The sequence below is a fragment of the Tetrapisispora phaffii genome, chromosome 9 (genome assembly GCF_000236905.1).
Source record: "Tetrapisispora phaffii CBS 4417 chromosome 9, complete genome".
Lineage (NCBI taxonomy): Eukaryota > Fungi > Ascomycota > Saccharomycetes > Saccharomycetales > Saccharomycetaceae > Tetrapisispora > Tetrapisispora phaffii.
Genome location: NC_016528.1, coordinates 221,426 through 240,133, shown reverse-complemented (window position 1 = coordinate 240,133; position 18,708 = coordinate 221,426). Strand labels below are relative to the sequence as shown.

At 34.2% G+C, this 18,708-nt stretch overlaps 7 protein-coding genes across 7 annotated transcripts; 3 read left to right on the top strand and 4 right to left on the bottom strand.

The window, feature by feature from the left end:
• Nucleotides 1-303: 303 nt before the first annotated feature.
• On the top strand, nucleotides 304-1,908 carry MIC60 (Mic60p; the record flags this gene model as incomplete). Its single annotated transcript, XM_003686996.1, has 1 exon — nucleotides 304-1,908. The coding sequence occupies one exon, from the start codon at nucleotides 304-306 to the stop codon at nucleotides 1,906-1,908; it is 1,605 nt and encodes a 534-aa protein (XP_003687044.1).
• Nucleotides 1,909-2,472: 564 nt separating this feature from the next.
• On the top strand, nucleotides 2,473-3,984 carry ARP4 (Arp4p; the record flags this gene model as incomplete). The annotated part of the gene is made up of 1 exon (XM_003686995.1): nucleotides 2,473-3,984. The coding sequence occupies one exon, from the start codon at nucleotides 2,473-2,475 to the stop codon at nucleotides 3,982-3,984; it is 1,512 nt and encodes a 503-aa protein (XP_003687043.1).
• Nucleotides 3,985-4,063: 79 nt separating this feature from the next.
• HEL1 (E3 ubiquitin-protein ligase HEL1) lies at nucleotides 4,064-5,689 on the bottom strand (the record flags this gene model as incomplete). Its single annotated transcript, XM_003686994.1, has 1 exon — nucleotides 4,064-5,689. One exon carries the CDS (start codon nucleotides 5,687-5,689, stop codon nucleotides 4,064-4,066), a length of 1,626 nt encoding a protein of 541 aa, XP_003687042.1.
• Nucleotides 5,690-6,204: 515 nt separating this feature from the next.
• TPHA0I01010 (uncharacterized protein) lies at nucleotides 6,205-8,571 on the bottom strand (the record flags this gene model as incomplete). The annotated part of the gene is made up of 1 exon (XM_003686993.1): nucleotides 6,205-8,571. One exon carries the CDS (start codon nucleotides 8,569-8,571, stop codon nucleotides 6,205-6,207), a length of 2,367 nt encoding a protein of 788 aa, XP_003687041.1.
• A 1,041-nt stretch (nucleotides 8,572-9,612) lies between these two features.
• TAX4 (Tax4p) lies at nucleotides 9,613-11,883 on the bottom strand (the record flags this gene model as incomplete). Its single annotated transcript, XM_003686992.1, has 1 exon — nucleotides 9,613-11,883. The coding sequence occupies one exon, from the start codon at nucleotides 11,881-11,883 to the stop codon at nucleotides 9,613-9,615; it is 2,271 nt and encodes a 756-aa protein (XP_003687040.1).
• A 1,516-nt stretch (nucleotides 11,884-13,399) lies between these two features.
• ALY2 (Aly2p) lies at nucleotides 13,400-16,414 on the top strand (the record flags this gene model as incomplete). Its single annotated transcript, XM_003686991.1, has 1 exon — nucleotides 13,400-16,414. One exon carries the CDS (start codon nucleotides 13,400-13,402, stop codon nucleotides 16,412-16,414), a length of 3,015 nt encoding a protein of 1,004 aa, XP_003687039.1.
• A 218-nt stretch (nucleotides 16,415-16,632) lies between these two features.
• Nucleotides 16,633-18,507, bottom strand: EXO70 (GTP-Rho binding exocyst subunit EXO70; the record flags this gene model as incomplete). Its single annotated transcript, XM_003686990.1, has 1 exon — nucleotides 16,633-18,507. The coding sequence occupies one exon, from the start codon at nucleotides 18,505-18,507 to the stop codon at nucleotides 16,633-16,635; it is 1,875 nt and encodes a 624-aa protein (XP_003687038.1).
• Nucleotides 18,508-18,708: the final 201 nt, after the last annotated feature.

Below are 18,708 nucleotides of genomic sequence, written 5' to 3'. Positions count from 1 at the left end.
ATAGAATTAATGTTTAAAGCGCTTAGTGTTTTTGTGGCGTGTCCCCTCTTCCGGGCGGCAACTGTAAAGAAACAAGATACACATACAGCAACTCTAAGGGCCAGAGGCATTGTTTGCAAGAGGCTAGGAATAAGGACCACTCGAAACGTCTATGGTGTCTATATATATATATACATGGACTGGTTATTGATTATGTTGCTCGGCGGGTCGTGATATATTTCAATTTGTGTTTTGGTGGTTCCAGTGGGGGCATTGAGAGGTCAATCTAAAAACAAGCGCAAACATTCATTGATCGATCTGACAATGTTGAGATCTGGGTTGGCATTACACGCCGGTAGAAGGCTGTTGACAACATATGGCCCTGCTATTGCTAAGAAATCAGGCACCTTAAAGAAAATCATGTTTAGAACTGTCATAGGGACGGCTGTGGTTTATGGTGGTGGTGTGGCTTTATCTGATCGTAATGATCAGTTTGCTGAATACTTTACGGCGTATGTGCCATTTGCTGAACCGTTACTCGATAAATATGAGACGTATAAATATTTGGGATCTAAAAACAAAACTGCAAGCTACTCATCTAGTGGGTTAAGAGAAAAAATTAATGATATAATATATGGATCGAATGACAAACGTTTTGAAGAAACTTCTGACTCTGCACCTCCACTTGTCATTAATGAAGTGGTTGAACTAGTTCCAATCGAGCTACTGGACCTGGAGTTGATCCAATTGGATGAATCTATAACAGAACCAAAGTTTTTCAAATTGGTTGAAGATTTGAATAGTACAATTAAAACCATCGTAGATCAAAACATTAAATTGACAAAACCACAAATTCAATCAATTATTAATTACTACACAGCTTTGAGGGAGACAATTCACATTTATAATAACGAATTGCAACAGAACATCGATTCCTTTGTAATTGAAAGAGTTAATCAATCATTAGCTGATTTAAATGCAGAATTCAATGAAAAAATCCAAGCGAAAGAAACTGAATTAACAACTTCGTTCATCAATGAGTTCAACGTCTTGAAAGATAACTTAGAACAACGCCACGCTGCTGAATTATCGACGGAATTGAGAGCAAGTGAACAAACTTTATCAGCAAAACATGCAAACGAAGTCACATTATTATCAATTACTCAAGTGGAAGAATTTACAAAGATTATTAAAGAAAAAGTTGACAAAGAAAGGGATAGAAGATTAGGTAAATTAGGAGAATTAAACAAAGAAGTCGAAACTTTATCGACTTCAGTAGAAAAAGTAAATAAATTATTGTTGAAGAAAGAAGCAACAACTCAAATTACATTGTTATTAACCTCCATAAAGCAAAAATTATTGGAACCGGCTACTCCAGATAATGGTATCTCCATCAAAAAAGAATTGGACAAGTTAACTGTTTTATCATCAATACTATGCGGAGCTAATACAAATACTGCTTGTGAATGTCCATCAAAATGTAAACCAACTTGTAAATGTAATGGATGCTTGAAAAAGAAAAACTTATTCAGCATCACTGTTAATGAATTGAATAAAATTGTTAAAGATAAAAATATCCTTTCAAATGAACAATTATTAAATAGATGGTCTTTGTTAGAGAAAGATTTTAAAACATCTTCTTTACTTCCACAAAATCCTGGTATTTTGGGACATATGTCTGCTAAAATTTTCTCTATGCTTTTATTTACCAAACGTGGTGTTTCTACCGATGGTACCGAGTTAGACAGCATATACGCTAACATTAACGAAAATATCAGACTATCGAAATTAGATATTGCTCTAACAGATGCGGTTTCATTGCAAGGGTGGCCACATATTGTTTGTCAAGATTGGATCGAAGATGCTAAATTAAAATTAGAGGTCGAATCCTTAGTCGATGTTCTGGATTCAGAAGTTAGAACCATGTAGTTCACACCAAGGCATGAACCATACATAAAAAACAAGAGCTCCTAAATCTCTTTATTTTAATATAAAAATAATTTGGTGAAAAGAAGCCATCATGCTGAAAATCAAAATATTTTTAATGATAAACTCTAACATTATTCTTATACTAATTTGTACTCAGAAATCTTTAAATAATCAATATCATATTATAAAAGAAAATAATTCATTTCATAAGTATATGTATGAACTTATTTGTTTAATCTTATCTTTAATAACGTATATGCCACTTGCATATTCTCTGGTTAGCATATTACATCTTATTCTTATTTTTTCGAATTTTCAAAAAAGTGAAAAAATACAAACAAAAAATGGATTGAATATTTTTTAAAACATCTTAAGCACAACAACTGTAATTAAGAATCAAGTAAGTGAATATAGATAGCTATTTAATAAGAGGAGATTCACATAATTGACTGGCTTTTGTCTTACAATTAAACGGCTACCGGTTCAAAGTGAAACCATAGTAAATTGCGCTTGTTGACCAAAAGTTAGACTACATCTACCAGCGATTAATTTAAACCCTGAATAATGTCGAGCTCATCAAATCAAGTATATGGTGGTGATGAAATTTGTGCTGTTGTCATCGATCCGGGTTCCTTTACTACAAATATTGGCTTTTCTGGTTCGGACTATCCGCAATCTATTCTTCCATCATGTTATGGTGCGATAACAGAAATAGAAGACCAACAAGCCGACCATAACAAACCAGACGAATCTGCAGCTAATAATACTGAGAATGCTAGTAAGATTAAGATAAGAAAAGTATTTAATGAACAATCTGTTGGCTATCCAAGAGCTAACTACGAGATCAAACCAATTGTTCAAAATGGTGAAGTTGTGGATTGGGATGCTGCACAGGAACAATGGTCATGGGCTTTAGAAAATGAATTATTTTTGAAATCAAATGAAGGTGTCCCTGCATTATTAACTGAACCAATTTGGAATACTGTAGAAAATAGAAAAAAATCTTTAGAAGTCCTGCTTGAAGGCATGGGGTTTGAAGCTTGCTATCTTTCTGCTACCCCAACTTGTGTATCATTTGCTGCGGGTAGATCAAATTGTTTAGTCGTTGACATTGGTCATGATATAATCAGCGTCAGTCCAGTTGTGGATGGTATGACATTTTCTAAAAGTACAAGGAGAAATGTGATTTCTGGTAAATATTTAAATGTCTTGATCAATGATTTTTTGAAACCAAGAGAAATTGTACCATTATTCGAAATCAAACAAAGAAAGCCAACTTTAGTTAAAAAAACATTTGATTTCCCAATTCATGACTCCTTGAAAACATATGCAAATGATCGTGGTATTTATCAAGAAATTAAGGAAGCTCTTTGCCGTGTTTCTCCAAATTCTAGTTTAGAGAAATATAAACCTGAACTAGAAAAAATGTCCAAGAGAAAATATGAAACATTATGGAATGAAGATATAGTATTCGACAATGAAACCATATACGGTTTCGGTGAACAACTGTTTATTCCAAAAGAAAATGATATTCCAGTTGATTGGAATACCTCTAAAGATGGGATTGTTGAAACATGGCATAATGACTATATTCCTTTGAAGAGAAATAAACCAGCTGGTACAGTTAAAACAGATAAAGAAGCCACAGAGGAACTAACTCCTGCCGTAGATAACGCAACACCATCTGAAGATACCAATGATAATGGTAAAAGACCAATTGGGAATGAAGGAGAAGAAAAGGAAAAGATAATACCAGGTATAGTTGATTTAATAGAATCATCGATAAACGCAGCTGATGTTGATTTACGTACTTCTTTAGCACATAATGTTGTCTTAACCGGTGGTACATCATGTATACCCGGTTTGAGTGATAGAATTTTACTAGAGTTAAACAAAAGATTACCAGCATTAAAATTTAGAGTGTTGGCAAATGGTCAAACAAGGGAAAGACAATATCAATCATGGTTAGGTGGAAGCATATTATCAAGTCTGGGTACTTTTCATCAATTATGGGTTGGTAAACAAGAATACGAAGAAATAGGGGCAGACAGACTATTAACTGACAGATTTAGATAAACTATTAAAATATATTAAACATGATTAAATAATTTATAAATGGGCAGAATGCATGGTCTATATATAAATAAATGTATAATCAATTAGTAATCTTCACTATTCCCTTGCTTATCAATTCTCTTCCACATTCCATAAGAGCATACGTTCTATTTTCCACGTATCCTGCTTTATTATAAAATTCAACTTTCTTTTCCATTATTGTTTCTGGAGATTTGATCTGTAATAAAGCGGATAAATCCTCAACAGAGTTTGCTAATAATGCCTGATTATCCACAAATATTTTTGTTAAATTGTGAGAAGAGTCCGAGTAAAAAACCACTGCAAATGACCATTTTAATGCTGTACGACCTTCATTCAATATTTTTAAACTCTCTGTTAAAAATTGTCCCTCTATCCATGACACACCCATTTTTTCTTGCAAACTTTTAATTTTGTTACCAACTGTCTGTCCCAATTGCCAATCCAATTTAGCCGATACTTCATGTTCATTAAACATTCTATAGAAAAAAGTATATCTCTTCAATGTTTTACTAACATCTTCAATAACTGTCTGAGTTTTTAATTCGTCATTGTTATACATGGTACATTGATAAAAACTGCTACCATGAGGTTTCCAATCACTGTTACAAATCCAGCAGAACTCATATTTACAGCTAGAACATATCATATGATTACATCCACCATTCTTTTCTATATTAACCGAACATTTTGGACACTCTTTTGTATGTGACAAAACCCAATTTAAATTATCTGATTCCTTTTTAGCTTTCTTTATCCATGAAGATGTTATTTCGCAATCTGCAGGAGAGTGCATTTCGAAACTACACGAAAAGCAGAATCTATGTGACTCGTTACATAATACATACGGAGAATAATGTAATCTGATATATTCAACAAATTCAGTTGTATCTTGAATATGAACGATACATTTGCAATCTGTAAAAGGGCACCATCTATAATTTTCATTATGTTTTTGTACAAAACTTTTAATAGATGAATGCATCAACTTCTCACTGGATGGTCCATTCATCAATTCATCAATATCTGTATTTTTCAATGCTAATGAGCATGACATGCATGTTATTATATTGCCTTTGTTTAATCTATCCTCAATATAGTGACGATAACATGAAATACAATATTCGTGTCCACACTCCAAGGAATAAGTTTCTTTAATTTGGTCTTCACAACATATTGGGCAGGTGAAGAAATCTCTATTACTTATTCCACGCTGTGATTTAGGTAATTCTTTTTGTTCATTATTAATATGTATCCCTGCCTCAATTAAGAGTCCATCCATTTTATTTGTCCAATCTTCAAGTAAACGATCTTCATCCCATCCATATTTCTGCAACAGAAGGATAATATCTTCCCTGGGTATTGAAAACATGGGCTGTAATCTATCTACTTTTTCTAACATATTATTAAATATATCTTGTGTTGTAAAACATTCATATTTCAAATTTACCATTGCTCCTTCAATAGATCTCTTCTTGTTTGGATTTGTCACATGAGACACTGCCATACCATCTACTATATCGACATCAGAATTGAAACTTTCTAGGGAATCAGTATCATAATTTAAATATTCATAGTCATCTAATATGTTATTTGTGATATCTCTATGCTCTAACGGTTCATAATACTGTTGTTCTGGAAAGTCATCGTCACTGGAACTATACTGGTAGTCTTCATCATTAGCCATGACTATTTAATTTTTGTATGGTTAATTAATATAAAACACTTAGAACAGAAAGGTACTGGCTGTTTTGGGTATTTAAAAAATCATACGAACTTCTTAATTTATAAGTTCTAATCTATTTATCTTGAACTTTTGGAATTTGCTGTACTCTTAAAATTTATGTTAGTACCTCCAGCCCCCACGCGCTAACATAAGAAAGGTCAAATTATGTCGCAAGCAACAGAGATCAATCGATGTGAATAAAATAAAATTTAAACAGAGTATTAAGACACACACACACACATATATATATACATATATTATTTCTTAAGAATGCAAAAGAATCATGAAATTAATCTATATCTTAATCCAATTCTGAATTAATAAAGTGATGGCATCATTTTCTATAAACTTTAGTCAGAATATTTTTTTATATGTAAATATCAACAAATAAATAAAGAATACTTTCTCTATACAAAGGAAATACTAATCAAATTGATTAGATCTGTATTTAACTTTCTCATTTCTCATAACTCATATTATAATGAATGTTCTACTCTATCAAGAGCAGCTTTGATTTTCATTTCAACACGGGAACTTAATTCATAATCATCGGCATATCCCTGTGCTCGAAGCAACCACTCTCTGGCTTCTTTCAAACCATCCATTTCTTTAAGCTTCCATGTGAATAAAGCACGTTCATACAATGCAGTTGGGTACAACCATGGATCTTCTGTCTTTTTTACATATTTAGTTTTGCCATTAATTACTGAAAAGAAATGTGGTATAACAGCTTTATCTAAAATAGTAAAACCTTCTTCAACGTTTCCTAATCTTCTCAAAGTTAGAGATACAAGTAAGTTTTTAATCAATTCTTGGTCTTCATTATGTTCATCAACGGCAGGGTTATGGTACTCTGTCAACATCTTATAAGTTATTCCCAAATGCTCTTTGGTCATCCTATTATAACCATTGTAGAAATATTGTAGTTCACGAACTGGTGAAGTACCAATAGCATCCAGAGGATCTTCTAAATTCAATCTGAGTTTGGTTGCTTCAAATTGTGAAACTTTTCTCATCATAAATTTATCTAATGGTAATGGTTTGGATTTGAAACCCTTACCATCTTTTATTGGTGAATCAAAAATATATTTATAAGCTAGATTTTTAAATTTAGCTGCATCTTCAACCTCTTTTATTCCCATTTGATGCATTCTATAAATCTCTAAGTAACAACAACCTGCAAAATAATAATATAAAGCATGAGACCAACCGCTAATATTGATTAAAGATAATAAATCTGTAGCGGCTCTTTCATATTCGTGCAAATGAACTAATAAAATTGCTCTGTTAAAAATCATTAGTGATTTTACTTGCCTCATTCTGATTTGATCAGCATCAATGGAATCCATTAATGTTACTGCATCATATAGACGACCTTTACCAGCTAACATAGTAGATTCATTCAAAAGCCATAATGCACTATTTGGGAATAATGCTCTAGACTGTAATAGAGCATTTTCTAGAATTTTACCGGGATGCAACAGAGTAGGGCCATCCATATCACTTTCACTTCTGATAGTACTGTTAGTTTCAGTTTTCATCAAGGATGTTGATTCTTTAGCTACAGGAATATCAAAGTCGTCATCAGTAAATTGAAATGGGCCGTCATAATAAAACATCAAACCCAATAGACCGATACAGCCATGAATATTTCTCTGCTTGGTGGATCTCCAAACTAATCTCAAACCATCTTCACGTGAACCACGGAAACCAACAATGGACAAAACTGCACCGATGTTTGATGGCAACAAAGATAAAACAACCTGAAGTATACCGTAACATAAATTAACACCAGAGTGGATAAACTCGTCAATGGTAGCTTGGGATAGATCTAATTCAGTTAATGTATCATATGCTTCAGACTCCTTACCTTCTGGCAAAACTTTGGAACTATCTAAACCTAAATCAGTTCTCAATCTGTTAATTGCTGGGGAGTTACCAATGTGAGCACCTGTCAATCTCTTGATTCTCATTTTATGAACTTCTTCAGCAAATTCCAGTAAATCATGATCAACTTTTTCGTTTTCATTCAGTTCATATGGAATATCAGAAGACGTGAAATGGGATGTGCCACTAATAAAGCTTGCATCTGAATCGTTTGTAGCATTTTTATAACTAGCAGATGATCTTGCACTACTAACACTACCACTTTTCACTCTTGGACTGCCTGTACCGGCTGCTGATGCTCTAGCGCTACTGCTGCTATTATGTTTTGCTCTCAAACTGCCCAATCTTGAACGTGATGGTTTATCTGCAGATTTTTGTAATTTCTCTGCCTTTTTTATGGCCTGAAAAATTTCTTGCAACATGTAGTAAGCTTTTCTTAACTTCAGTAGTGCTTTGGCACCTTCAAGAACACTTTCACTAAAAATCATTAACAGAGCGTGTAACAAACAAGACTCTGTGTAGGTAACTGCATAAACAGTACCAGGTGGATAAATCGAACTACTTCTTAAATCCATCTTTTGGGCGAATTGTCTACTCTTCAACGATAAATTTTCTGCTTCGGCCAATGTTGCAGAAGCTTTCTTCATTTCTTCAGCTTCAAAACCCAAAGTTGCCTCTAAGAATTCAATAACACCTTTAGCCAAGACTCCAATAGTCTTATCGTTTGGATTTACTTCGGCTGATTCGTCCCCTCCTAATCGTTTCTCAATATCAGATTCCCCATTAGCAAGCAAACTTAAACCTTCATCAGCTCTGTCATCCAAGACGTAATCCATCGCCTTCAAAGCAATTTCAAAATCATGAGCCTGTTTCAAAACTCTCCTGACTTTCTCCTCTTGGGTTAAAGTGACCTGGCCTCTATTACCAGTTAATGCACCCAAAACACCCCTAAACATTTTTTCTAATTTTTATCCAACACCAGCTACTTCAAAACCCAAAAAAACAGCAATTTCAAAGAACAAACAAAAATATCGATTGAAGTCACTAATATCACTTTGAACTTCTCAATAGTTCAAATAAAATTAACAACCTAAAATCGTAGAAATTTTATAAAAAGCACAACAAATAATAACGCTTAACAAAATCAAGTCAAATCAAACCGTAAAGAAGTGGTAACTATATATATATATATATCTGTTTCCAGCAATTTTCTCCCCTGAATAAACAAAAAGGACTCTTGTGAACGAACAATTCAATTGATCTATTAGATAATTATGAAGACTTATAAAACGAACTTCTTGTATAAATAAGTCCATCAATTAAGTTCAATCATCATCATATGAAATAGAAGCACACTGTATTATCTCAATATATAATCTTGCCCGTTTTTTCCAATTTTTCAGTTTTCCAATATTTTTTCGCTCTCATTGCATATTGCCCGCAAAAAATAAGGTCGCAGGGCTTTCCCATACGTATCGCTTGCTTGTTTTCCTTCAGAGCTGCGGGTGGTTCTGTGCTAACGGGCCCGCTCTCACATATACGAGCGTTCTTCAGTTCTCGGAAGATATATTCCGGGCAGTCGCACGGCGTTTTCTGAGCATTTTCCCTTTTTCGTCTCCCTTTTCGAACTTGTTAGAAGGCCTGTTGTTCGTGTGAGGTCAGCAGTTCGAGTCCTGGTCGGGAGTCTGAAAAATTGGTTTAATATTTTAATACAACTTCGACAACTTCGTAGAATATTTACTAGATACTCGATGGCCACTTATGGCTATCCCTCCCAGAACACAGTGACGATTGCATCGTGTGGTGCTCCGTATTAGTTCAAGATATTTCTGGCCACAAAGGTAAGATTCAACAGCATACAAGCACATTCGTGCGTTGCCCTCCAGTTAGTAATTGGTTTATGTATTAATTTTTACGATCGTGGTTATAAATTACTATTTAATGCTGAAAATGTTTCTATCACTGGTGTTTAATGTTTTCTTTCTACGGTTCGTCTATTATATATGGATGCTCTTCATTTCCTTCTTGATATACTTGATTTCTTTCTTAATTAGTTTTTTCTTATTTTTCTTGATTGCTTTTATCGTCGAACCAGAAGTTAACGCATTAACCATATACTTATCAATACTATCCCAAATAGTTTGATCTATGGATTTAGGTAATTTTCTTCCGTATAGACATTGATCGATTAGCCACATCCCAACAATAAACGATTTTCTATCAAGCGTTCCGTCATTTCTCAAATCTACAAGGTCATAGATGTTCATCAATATGTCGTTTGGTAAACAAGATCTGAGCCATATATCTTGTGCGACTAAATTCAGCATCAGACCGTCATCGGGTAGTCCCTTAATATTGAATTTCAATTTTGCCAATATGGGGTTACTACCGATAGTGCTTTGTTCTGTCTCGTTACCCGTGAGATAACCCCACCAAGGTAATAACTCGAGGTAAAGAAACCTGTTACTTACCCACATCCCCTCGTACCTTTTTCTTTCTTGCTCTGTGATGTAATATGAATCATTATGCGATTTCCATGGCTTATCTTCATTGAACCCTTTGAAATGATTATTTCCAGTACTAGTATCATTATTGGTTATATGAGATAAATAATGGTGGCTGCTATTACTATGGTGATGGCCATACGGAATTACAGCTGTAGTCTTTTTGAATTTACTCTTTAGACGTTCTCTACGTTTCATTTTCTTTTTGTAAATTTTGTCATTGTTATCAGATCCCGAAGCATTGTCATATTCACTAAATTCATCACTAGAATCAAAATCGTAGTCATGCATCGTGGGATTGATCGGATTTCCAAATTCATCGAATGATTTATTTTTGTTGGGATTACCATACACACCATTTCTATTAACATTCTCATTATCAGATTCATTATCACGTCTCATGGTTGTTTTCAACTTAGTGTTCTGATTAGTTCTGATAATTTCTTTTCCGGTTGGATCTTCAACTATGTTATTAAGACTTAAATAACTTGGAACATGCAAATTACTGTCGAATGAAGTAACACTCATTGATTTTCGGAGATCAGTGGTTGAGTGAGCAGTATTGTAACCTTCATGACTCTTGAAAAATTTATTTTTCAGTTTCTCTACTTTGGAATGTTGTCTTAAATGATTAGGGATAAGATCTGGTAAAGTACCTTCATATTTCACATTACCACCACTTCTTTTATTTATTGCTCCATAAGTATTTGTTGCGCAATTATTAATTAATTTTGGTGCTTTTGAACTAGTAGATATTGGTACAAGTGAGTATATTGAATTATTTTTTAGTAATGATTTCATATTTGAATTTGACGAGTAAACGCTTGGATTATAATCTTGTTCTTCCATATTTAATGCATTTTTATTAAAATCAGGAGATGGGGAACGACGCTGGTTTATAATAGATGACGAAGACATGATAGACATAATCTCGTTTGTGTTACTATTAATGGATTCGTTGTCACCCATTTCAGCACCACTGTTATTAGAATACTGATTTTCATTTAGTTTCAATGCTGATGTGGGTACTGTAAGGTAGAACTTGTCTTTCGATGCTCTGGTAACAGTGCCTCTAAGTTTGTTGTCGGGGTTTTTTGAAGAACTCAAAATACTCAAGTTTTCATCCGAGCTTCTGTATGAGTGATTCGATACCTTTTTAGATGTATTGTAATATGGGTTTTTATCCGGTTCTTGTGTAAACAGGGCAGGAAGCTGTTTGTTCAACGGCAGATCCCATTCTGTCTCCATATCAGCTAGATTAATATGTGCCAAAGCAGCTGCTTTCTTTGAATTCATAGTTGGTGATTGGGGCTTAGAACTATTTTGCGTTTCTCTTTCTTGCTCATCAGACCAACTCTGTGCTAGAGTAGCAGCTCTAGTTGAGTTCAACTGACTCGTGTATTTAGAGTTCTTAGTTTGAGAAACAGCTTCTTGATTTTCCGATATCTTTTGTTGAGCCTGCATTGCTGCTTTCTTGGCATCGATTCCCGTAGAATGCGGCGTCGAGGGCACCTTTGCTAAAGTTGGCTTACTATTCATGACCACATATTTCATCCCAGAGTTCTTATTTGTAACGTAGTTAATCTTTTTCTGGGGAGGAGGAGTCCCCGATCGTACAGCTATAGCGGGCAGTCTTTTTGCATCTTCTAATGTTGAATGTTTATGAAACATGAGCTGAGCAGCTCTTAATGAGTTGTCCTTTTGCGTATCCGTCAACGTTATCCCAGGATGTGCCCGGCGCTGCTTATTGAGGTATATAACCATTGTAATTTATATTTTTGTTATGTTATGTTATCTATTGTGTGGAAGGAAGTGCATACCATTGAATTATTAGTATCTGTTGTATTGAAAAGTTGACTTCTATTTTCTTCGAGAGAGTGACTGTCTTATGTATGATCGACAAAACAGAACGGGTGATCGTCGTCCTGATAAACAGTTGCTACAACTGCTGATATATATAGCTATGTATCTTTTATATATGCTTTAGCAAACTCAGAGAGGCTTTGCTTTTAACTGTTAAAACGTAATTGATGAAGGTGAAAAATTTAGGCAAGGCACCGCACGAATAAGGAAATGTAAACACATTGGTAACAGCAAGAGTGAACAAAATATACGTATTTTAATACGTAAATGCTAGTGAAGGGAAGAGTAGCTTCAGAGTATATAAGTGAGCACAGTTTATATGCTTGATAGAAAGGTAGATATTTTATTCATTAGGAAATAAGTTTTTTCGAATCGATGTGGAGGGCCCATCGTCAGACAGGTAGACCCTGTAAGATAGAATGGGATATAGCAATCATATATTGTGTTCAATTGTATCATAAAGATATGAAATTTCTTGTTTGCTTCTATAATTAGTATCGAATCTCAATGCTTTTTGGACGTGCCAGATATATGATCTTCCCTGAAACAACTTTGTAACTTAAACGACGCAACAGAGTTTTCTGTTACGAAACCCGCGCATAACGTATCAAGGTCCAGCTGCAAACGAACACCAAGAAACGCCGGTTATTCATTTCATGGCAATTGGGTGAGATGAGAAGGTATTTGGTCATTGTGACTGCGATTTTTTGCTTTCAAGGAGAGTGCACCATCGCAAGCAGCCTAATCTTACGATACTACTCGTTCCAGCGCCGATTGGTAGCGGTGATGCCCCCAGTCCAGCAACACGTTTGGGTTGCCTTGAGCAAGGTTCGGAACCGGTGTTTTATACCATATGAGCCTCTCCACTACCCTCAAAACACACGCAGGAATAACAGCTCATTCTACCTTCTCTCGAGGTTCTCAGACAAACGACACTTTTATCGAGCGGCGTTTCGAGAGTCGCTGCGGTATTTTCTTCGACAAATTGGAATAATTCTCAATGGTTAGAATTTCGAAATGCGAAATTCTAACCAGGAAGCTCTTCTCTAAGAATCGTAACAATGAAACTTAATCATACCATCACCATCAGAAAGAAAAGTTAAGATAAAGTAGTTGTTTTAACATGTTTAGATTGCTATAGAGTTCTATACCCCAGTTATTGACAAGTTAGGGTCAGTTTTATATGTGGCAAACTTTTTAATACAAAAGGAAGATTCAGACTTGTTCTTATTTGGTTGCTTTAAGAATAGAAAATTCCTTATAGGGTTAGAAACTGTTTTGTACCTTCTCAAATATCATTTATTATAAATATTAATTTGCAGTATAAGAGTGTGTCGTCAACTGTAAAACGTTGGTAATTTTTTTGCTTTCCCAATAATTTTTTTGCTTCATCATATAAGTTATTACATTTCATTGAATGCTACAACCAAACTCGATTTTGTCCCCTGTTTTTCCAGTCGAGAAGGACGTCGATGTTTCTACAGAAGAAATACCATTGATACAAACTGTAAATGTACATGTTTTCATACAGTTAGCTGAACCAGCTGTCTTTATACAAGGGTTCAGTTCTCAAGAGATTCAACAGAGACCTCCTTCCCTGCTGAGGGGGTCTTTGATTGTAAGGGTGTTAAAACCTTCGAAGTTGAAATCCATTACTTTGAATTTTAAAGGTTACGCTAGGACAGACTGGCCGGAAGGGATCCCTCCCAAGAGACAAGAATTTGTGGAGATCAACGATATAGTGAATCATACATGGCCTTTTTACCATGCACATTCATCCTCAAATAATAACAGGCCACATGAACATATTAACTTGAATCCAAGATCACCACGAAACTCTATAATAGCACTGCAAGATATGGATAATTCCTTGGATGAACTCGAAGATCCAATTATACAAGAGAGTGGTGCTTCAGTGTTTAGGAGCTTACCGACAGATGTTAATGTCGGTGAACTATCCCATAACCCTTCGTTACTTTCCGTAAACAATGCAAAACAGAGGACTTTGAAGTCTGAGGGGAGTTTTTCAACCACGCACTCCACTCCACCAACAAGATCAGATTCAAATAATAAAATACATAAAAGCATGTCACCTTTTGGTTTTTTCAAAAGGGACTCATCAACAGTAAGTGCCACCACTGAGTTGAACTCAAGTGGCGCAAATAATTCTAATTCCAACATAAATACCAAGAACAACAGATCATCAATATTCTCAGATCTATTGACAAATACATTTTCAACTCTTTCTGATGCTAGTCCTAGTGCAAACGCAAATGCTGTAAATTCCTCTGCCATGAACAAAAGTTTCTCAAGCTCAAATATAAACACCAATAATACATCAAGTACAATCACTAACAATGATAGTTTCACCTTCCAACCAGGTGATTACATCTATACATTCGAACAAGCTATCCCTTGTTCATACCCAGAGTCTATAAAAGCTGATTTTGGTCTTGTTGAATATACTTTAACAGCTACCATCGAAAGACATGGTGCATTCAAGTCAAATGTAATTGCCAAGTTACCAGTGAATATATTAAGAACACCTTCCGATACCTCCATTGAGGAGACAGAACCAATTGCAATCTCAAAGAATTGGGAGAATCATCTTCATTACGATATCATGATAGCATCAAAAGATGTTATATTGGATGCGTTTCTTCCCATTTCATTCAGCTTTTCTCCATTGGATAAAGTCACTTTACACAGAATTAGAATATATTTGACCGAAACAATGGAATACTATTGTAAAGGCAAAAAAGTCCATAGGGTTGAGCCAGTTAAGAAATATTTGTTAGCGGAACATAATGGGCCAATACTGAAGCCACTTCAACCCGGTGAAAAGTCAACAAAAGCAAAATACTTGGGAAACTTACTAATTGATGAAAAGACAGGTGATGTAATGAATAAGGATTACTCATTTGAAGTTTTTATACCAAGCGTCTTCTCAAATAAGCAAAAGTTACATCCTGATACAGCATGTGATAAGATAAAAGCGTCACATTGGATCAAACTAAGTTTAAGATTATCAAAAATCACTGATGGGAAAAGAAAACATTATGAAATAGTAATCGATTCTCCTATCCATGTTTTAAACAGATTATGTGCTCATGCAAACACACTTTTGCCATGCTATGATCCACATCCCTTGAATATGCATCTTGAAGATTCTTCGTTAGATATGTTTGCAAGTGAAAATGGTACGACCGATGGACAGAATAATAAAGGTTTTTCAAATCCAAATGTAGTAGACCCGCCTTCTGTCCATGAATCCAATATTTTCTTTCCGAAGGAAATCTTATTATCTCCAATGTTATCACCAGATGTTCAGACAGAATTGCATAAAACAAATCATGAAAGTGTAGCTTCTGCATTATCATCAGCCCATGATAGCATCTCAGTGATTCCAAATGAAGTATTCAACACTCCAAAACTAAAATCTAACATATACCAACCAGATTCATTAAGTAGAGAATTAACATTTGCACAAGCTGTCCCATTATCTCCAATCAACTCACCAATCCTCCAATCTTCTGCTCTTTCGGATGATGATATTGAACCTCCAACTTTTGACTTTGACGCAATGTCTCTCAACTCCTCAAAATTTGATAATAATGGCTTACCACTAAACCCGCCCTCGTACAGTAAAGTCGATACAGCAAATATTCATGGCTCAGAAGGATGGTTTGCAAATGGTTCAAATAATGGTAACCTTCTTACAGCCAATAATAGAATTTCTACATTGAGATTGGATCAAAAACCTTTGTCAAGAAGTGGCAGTTTATTAGGTGTTCATAAGAGTAATAAAGTATTCAAAGATATCGATGAAGATGATGCAGATGGTGACATAACTTCGACTTTTACTTCTCGCAGCTCTACAAGTGCATTAAAGTTAAACCAAAATAGTTTGTCTTTAAATCCTAAGTTATGGAGAACTAAGCAGAATGGTTTGCAAGATAATCTTCCTTCTACTATTAGACATGCTAACTCTTCTTTTAACGATCTAAATAATATCTTTGCATCAGATAATGAAACTGATGAAACTGAAGTAGATGATTTATCTGATGAGGAAATTTCAAAGACTTCATCCGTGATAAATGAGTCGGTAGATGATTCTAATATAGAAGGTGCATCAAGGCTACCATTATTAAATGGCAACGACTCTACGGCTGATATGGTCGGTGATGAATCATTCTTTGCTTCAGCAGATTTGTCTGAGGAACTGATAAGAACTCAACCAATTAATACTCTCGATTTTTTTATACAAAACCATAATTCTCATATGGTCCCCAACCCTATTTTTGGAGAACAAGAAAAATCTAGAGGTGTACCTCATGACTATTCTTTGCAGGTTGCTAATGCAAACCATGTTTTAGATGACTTTAAAAGTACAATTCATGATTCAAATAAGGATGAAACTCCGTTATCTTGATTGCTACTATTATCCTTCAAAATAGGTCTTCAATTCATCACTGGTACTGTGAAACAAGGTAAATTGGAAATGTTTCATATTATGTATCACAATTTTCTTTGTTATATTCGTATAATCATATTACATCTATCTAAATAATTTTAAATATTCTAATAATATAAATAGACCAACCTTTGCTTATTTCTATCATGACCAAAAAGTGAGATATATTCGTCTCCTTATTTTCCTAATTGATTTAAAATGGCAGTTAATTCAGAAGGTGTATATTTTATATGTTTTCTTGGGTTCTTAAAAGATTCATTATACCTACCATAAAAACGTTCATACATTGGTAACACCAACGATGTAATTTCAGATCTTAAGAGATTTTTTAAAGATGGATCTGATAAGGAATAGTGTTTGTACTTTGTTACTAATTCTTCAAACCCCTCGTTAAATTTTCTAAATTTTTCTTTTAGTTGATCTTTGTCTTTTGAGGCAACCTTACCTGTATTATCTACAAACACTTGATCCAATAAATTTGCAGCTAAGTCTTTCCAGTCGGAAACTAAGTAGTTAATATAACGCTTTTTCAATTTTTCCAACCTCGCAGAACCCTCTGTTCCCAGCATGCTGCTTAACTCAGATTTTTCAATAATCTGCTCCACTAAACTTAAGTTCATAATAATAAAAAAACCGATTCTTGGTTTTTGAGTGGTTTTGCTACTGTTTGAATTACTTACTTGAGATCCAACTGATGGTGATATAATTTTGTGCACTCTCCTTTCCAAACTAACACACAGCAGATCAATGCAATCACTTAGAAAACAGGAAAGTAATACCAATGGTTTGCTTAAATCCACTTTATTGCTGTATGTAGATTCTTTTGCAGAGAAATCGCTTGGTAACCAAGATTGTCTATCAATATGCGAGATGGCACTCAAACAACCTGATTTATATTCACTAAATCTTCTTAATCTAGACATAGTGTCGACAGTTACCTCAGTTACACCATTATCAGCAGGTATGATGGACATTTGATCAGCTTTAGTTTCTATTCTAACTACAACATTCTTGAATAATGATTGTGTAATTTTACTAATTTTCTTTAAACATTCTCCTAAAGGTTCATAATCGTGTAACACATTACTTCTCAACGCTCTTTCAACTTCATTTATACTATCAATCATTTCAAAACTGAATAAGCCTGCATTTTCTAAGTTACTTTTAACTAGTTCCATATTATTGTTAAATATACGTACATAGGCATCTAACAACGGCCTTATGATATCTCCTATTACAAAAGATTTATAGTCATTTTTTTGTCCGTACAAATCGTCGATTAACGATTGTTCATTTGAGATGAACCCAAGTAAGGCATCTGTATAACTTAGTAACCCACTACTCCCCTTTTCGTATGGAGCATTAGAACTTTTTGTTACTTGTTTAGTGAATGGTTCTAAATATGCCATACTTTTCAAGATCAATCCCGTCCTTTCCTTAATAAATAGTTCATGAATATTTGAATTTGTTGACATATTTTCAAAATAATCTAAAATTGTCGAAAGTTCATTAATAAATTCATCAGCAAAATAAGGGAAAGGAATTTTTTTATTCATATTAATTTGTGGATCAAACGGTTTCATTGAATTTAAAACTGCAATAAAATAATACTTCAATTTATCATCACTCTTCACAATTAACTCTTTCAAATGTGTTAAAACACCCTTGAACTCAGCATTTTGTTCATTTGCTTCATTATTAGATTTGATATACTCCAGCATATCATCCAATTTATATATAGCCTGGATGTAAGGTTTCAATCCAACTTCATGAATACTCTTTATTAAAATGACTTCATATCTTGAAGCTTCAGTAGCTAATTCTTTAACAGAAGACACTGCATTTAAAGTACTCTCTATATTCTTTTGCATTACGGAAAGTAGATTATTTCTTGTAACAATAGGCGTGAACAATTTACTAGATTCATTGGAAGTGAATGCAATGTTACGCAAAGACTTATTTATATCCGAAGTAAGTCTGTTAACCTTTTCCAGATTCTGGAAATAGACGAGCACATCTGCTTCATCAATATCAATGTTATTATAACTCATTATGGAACAGTTTGATTATGTTTCAAATTAAACAATCAAATTCAATCTATATTGAGTTTCACTGTACAGTATCAAAAATTTGTTAAAACGTAAGGGATTGTTTCAAAGAAAATTAACTGTTTTCATCAATTATCGAAGGAGTAATCGTGACGTCTATGATGTTATATGATTACTTGGGAATGACTTAATATTAATTAACTT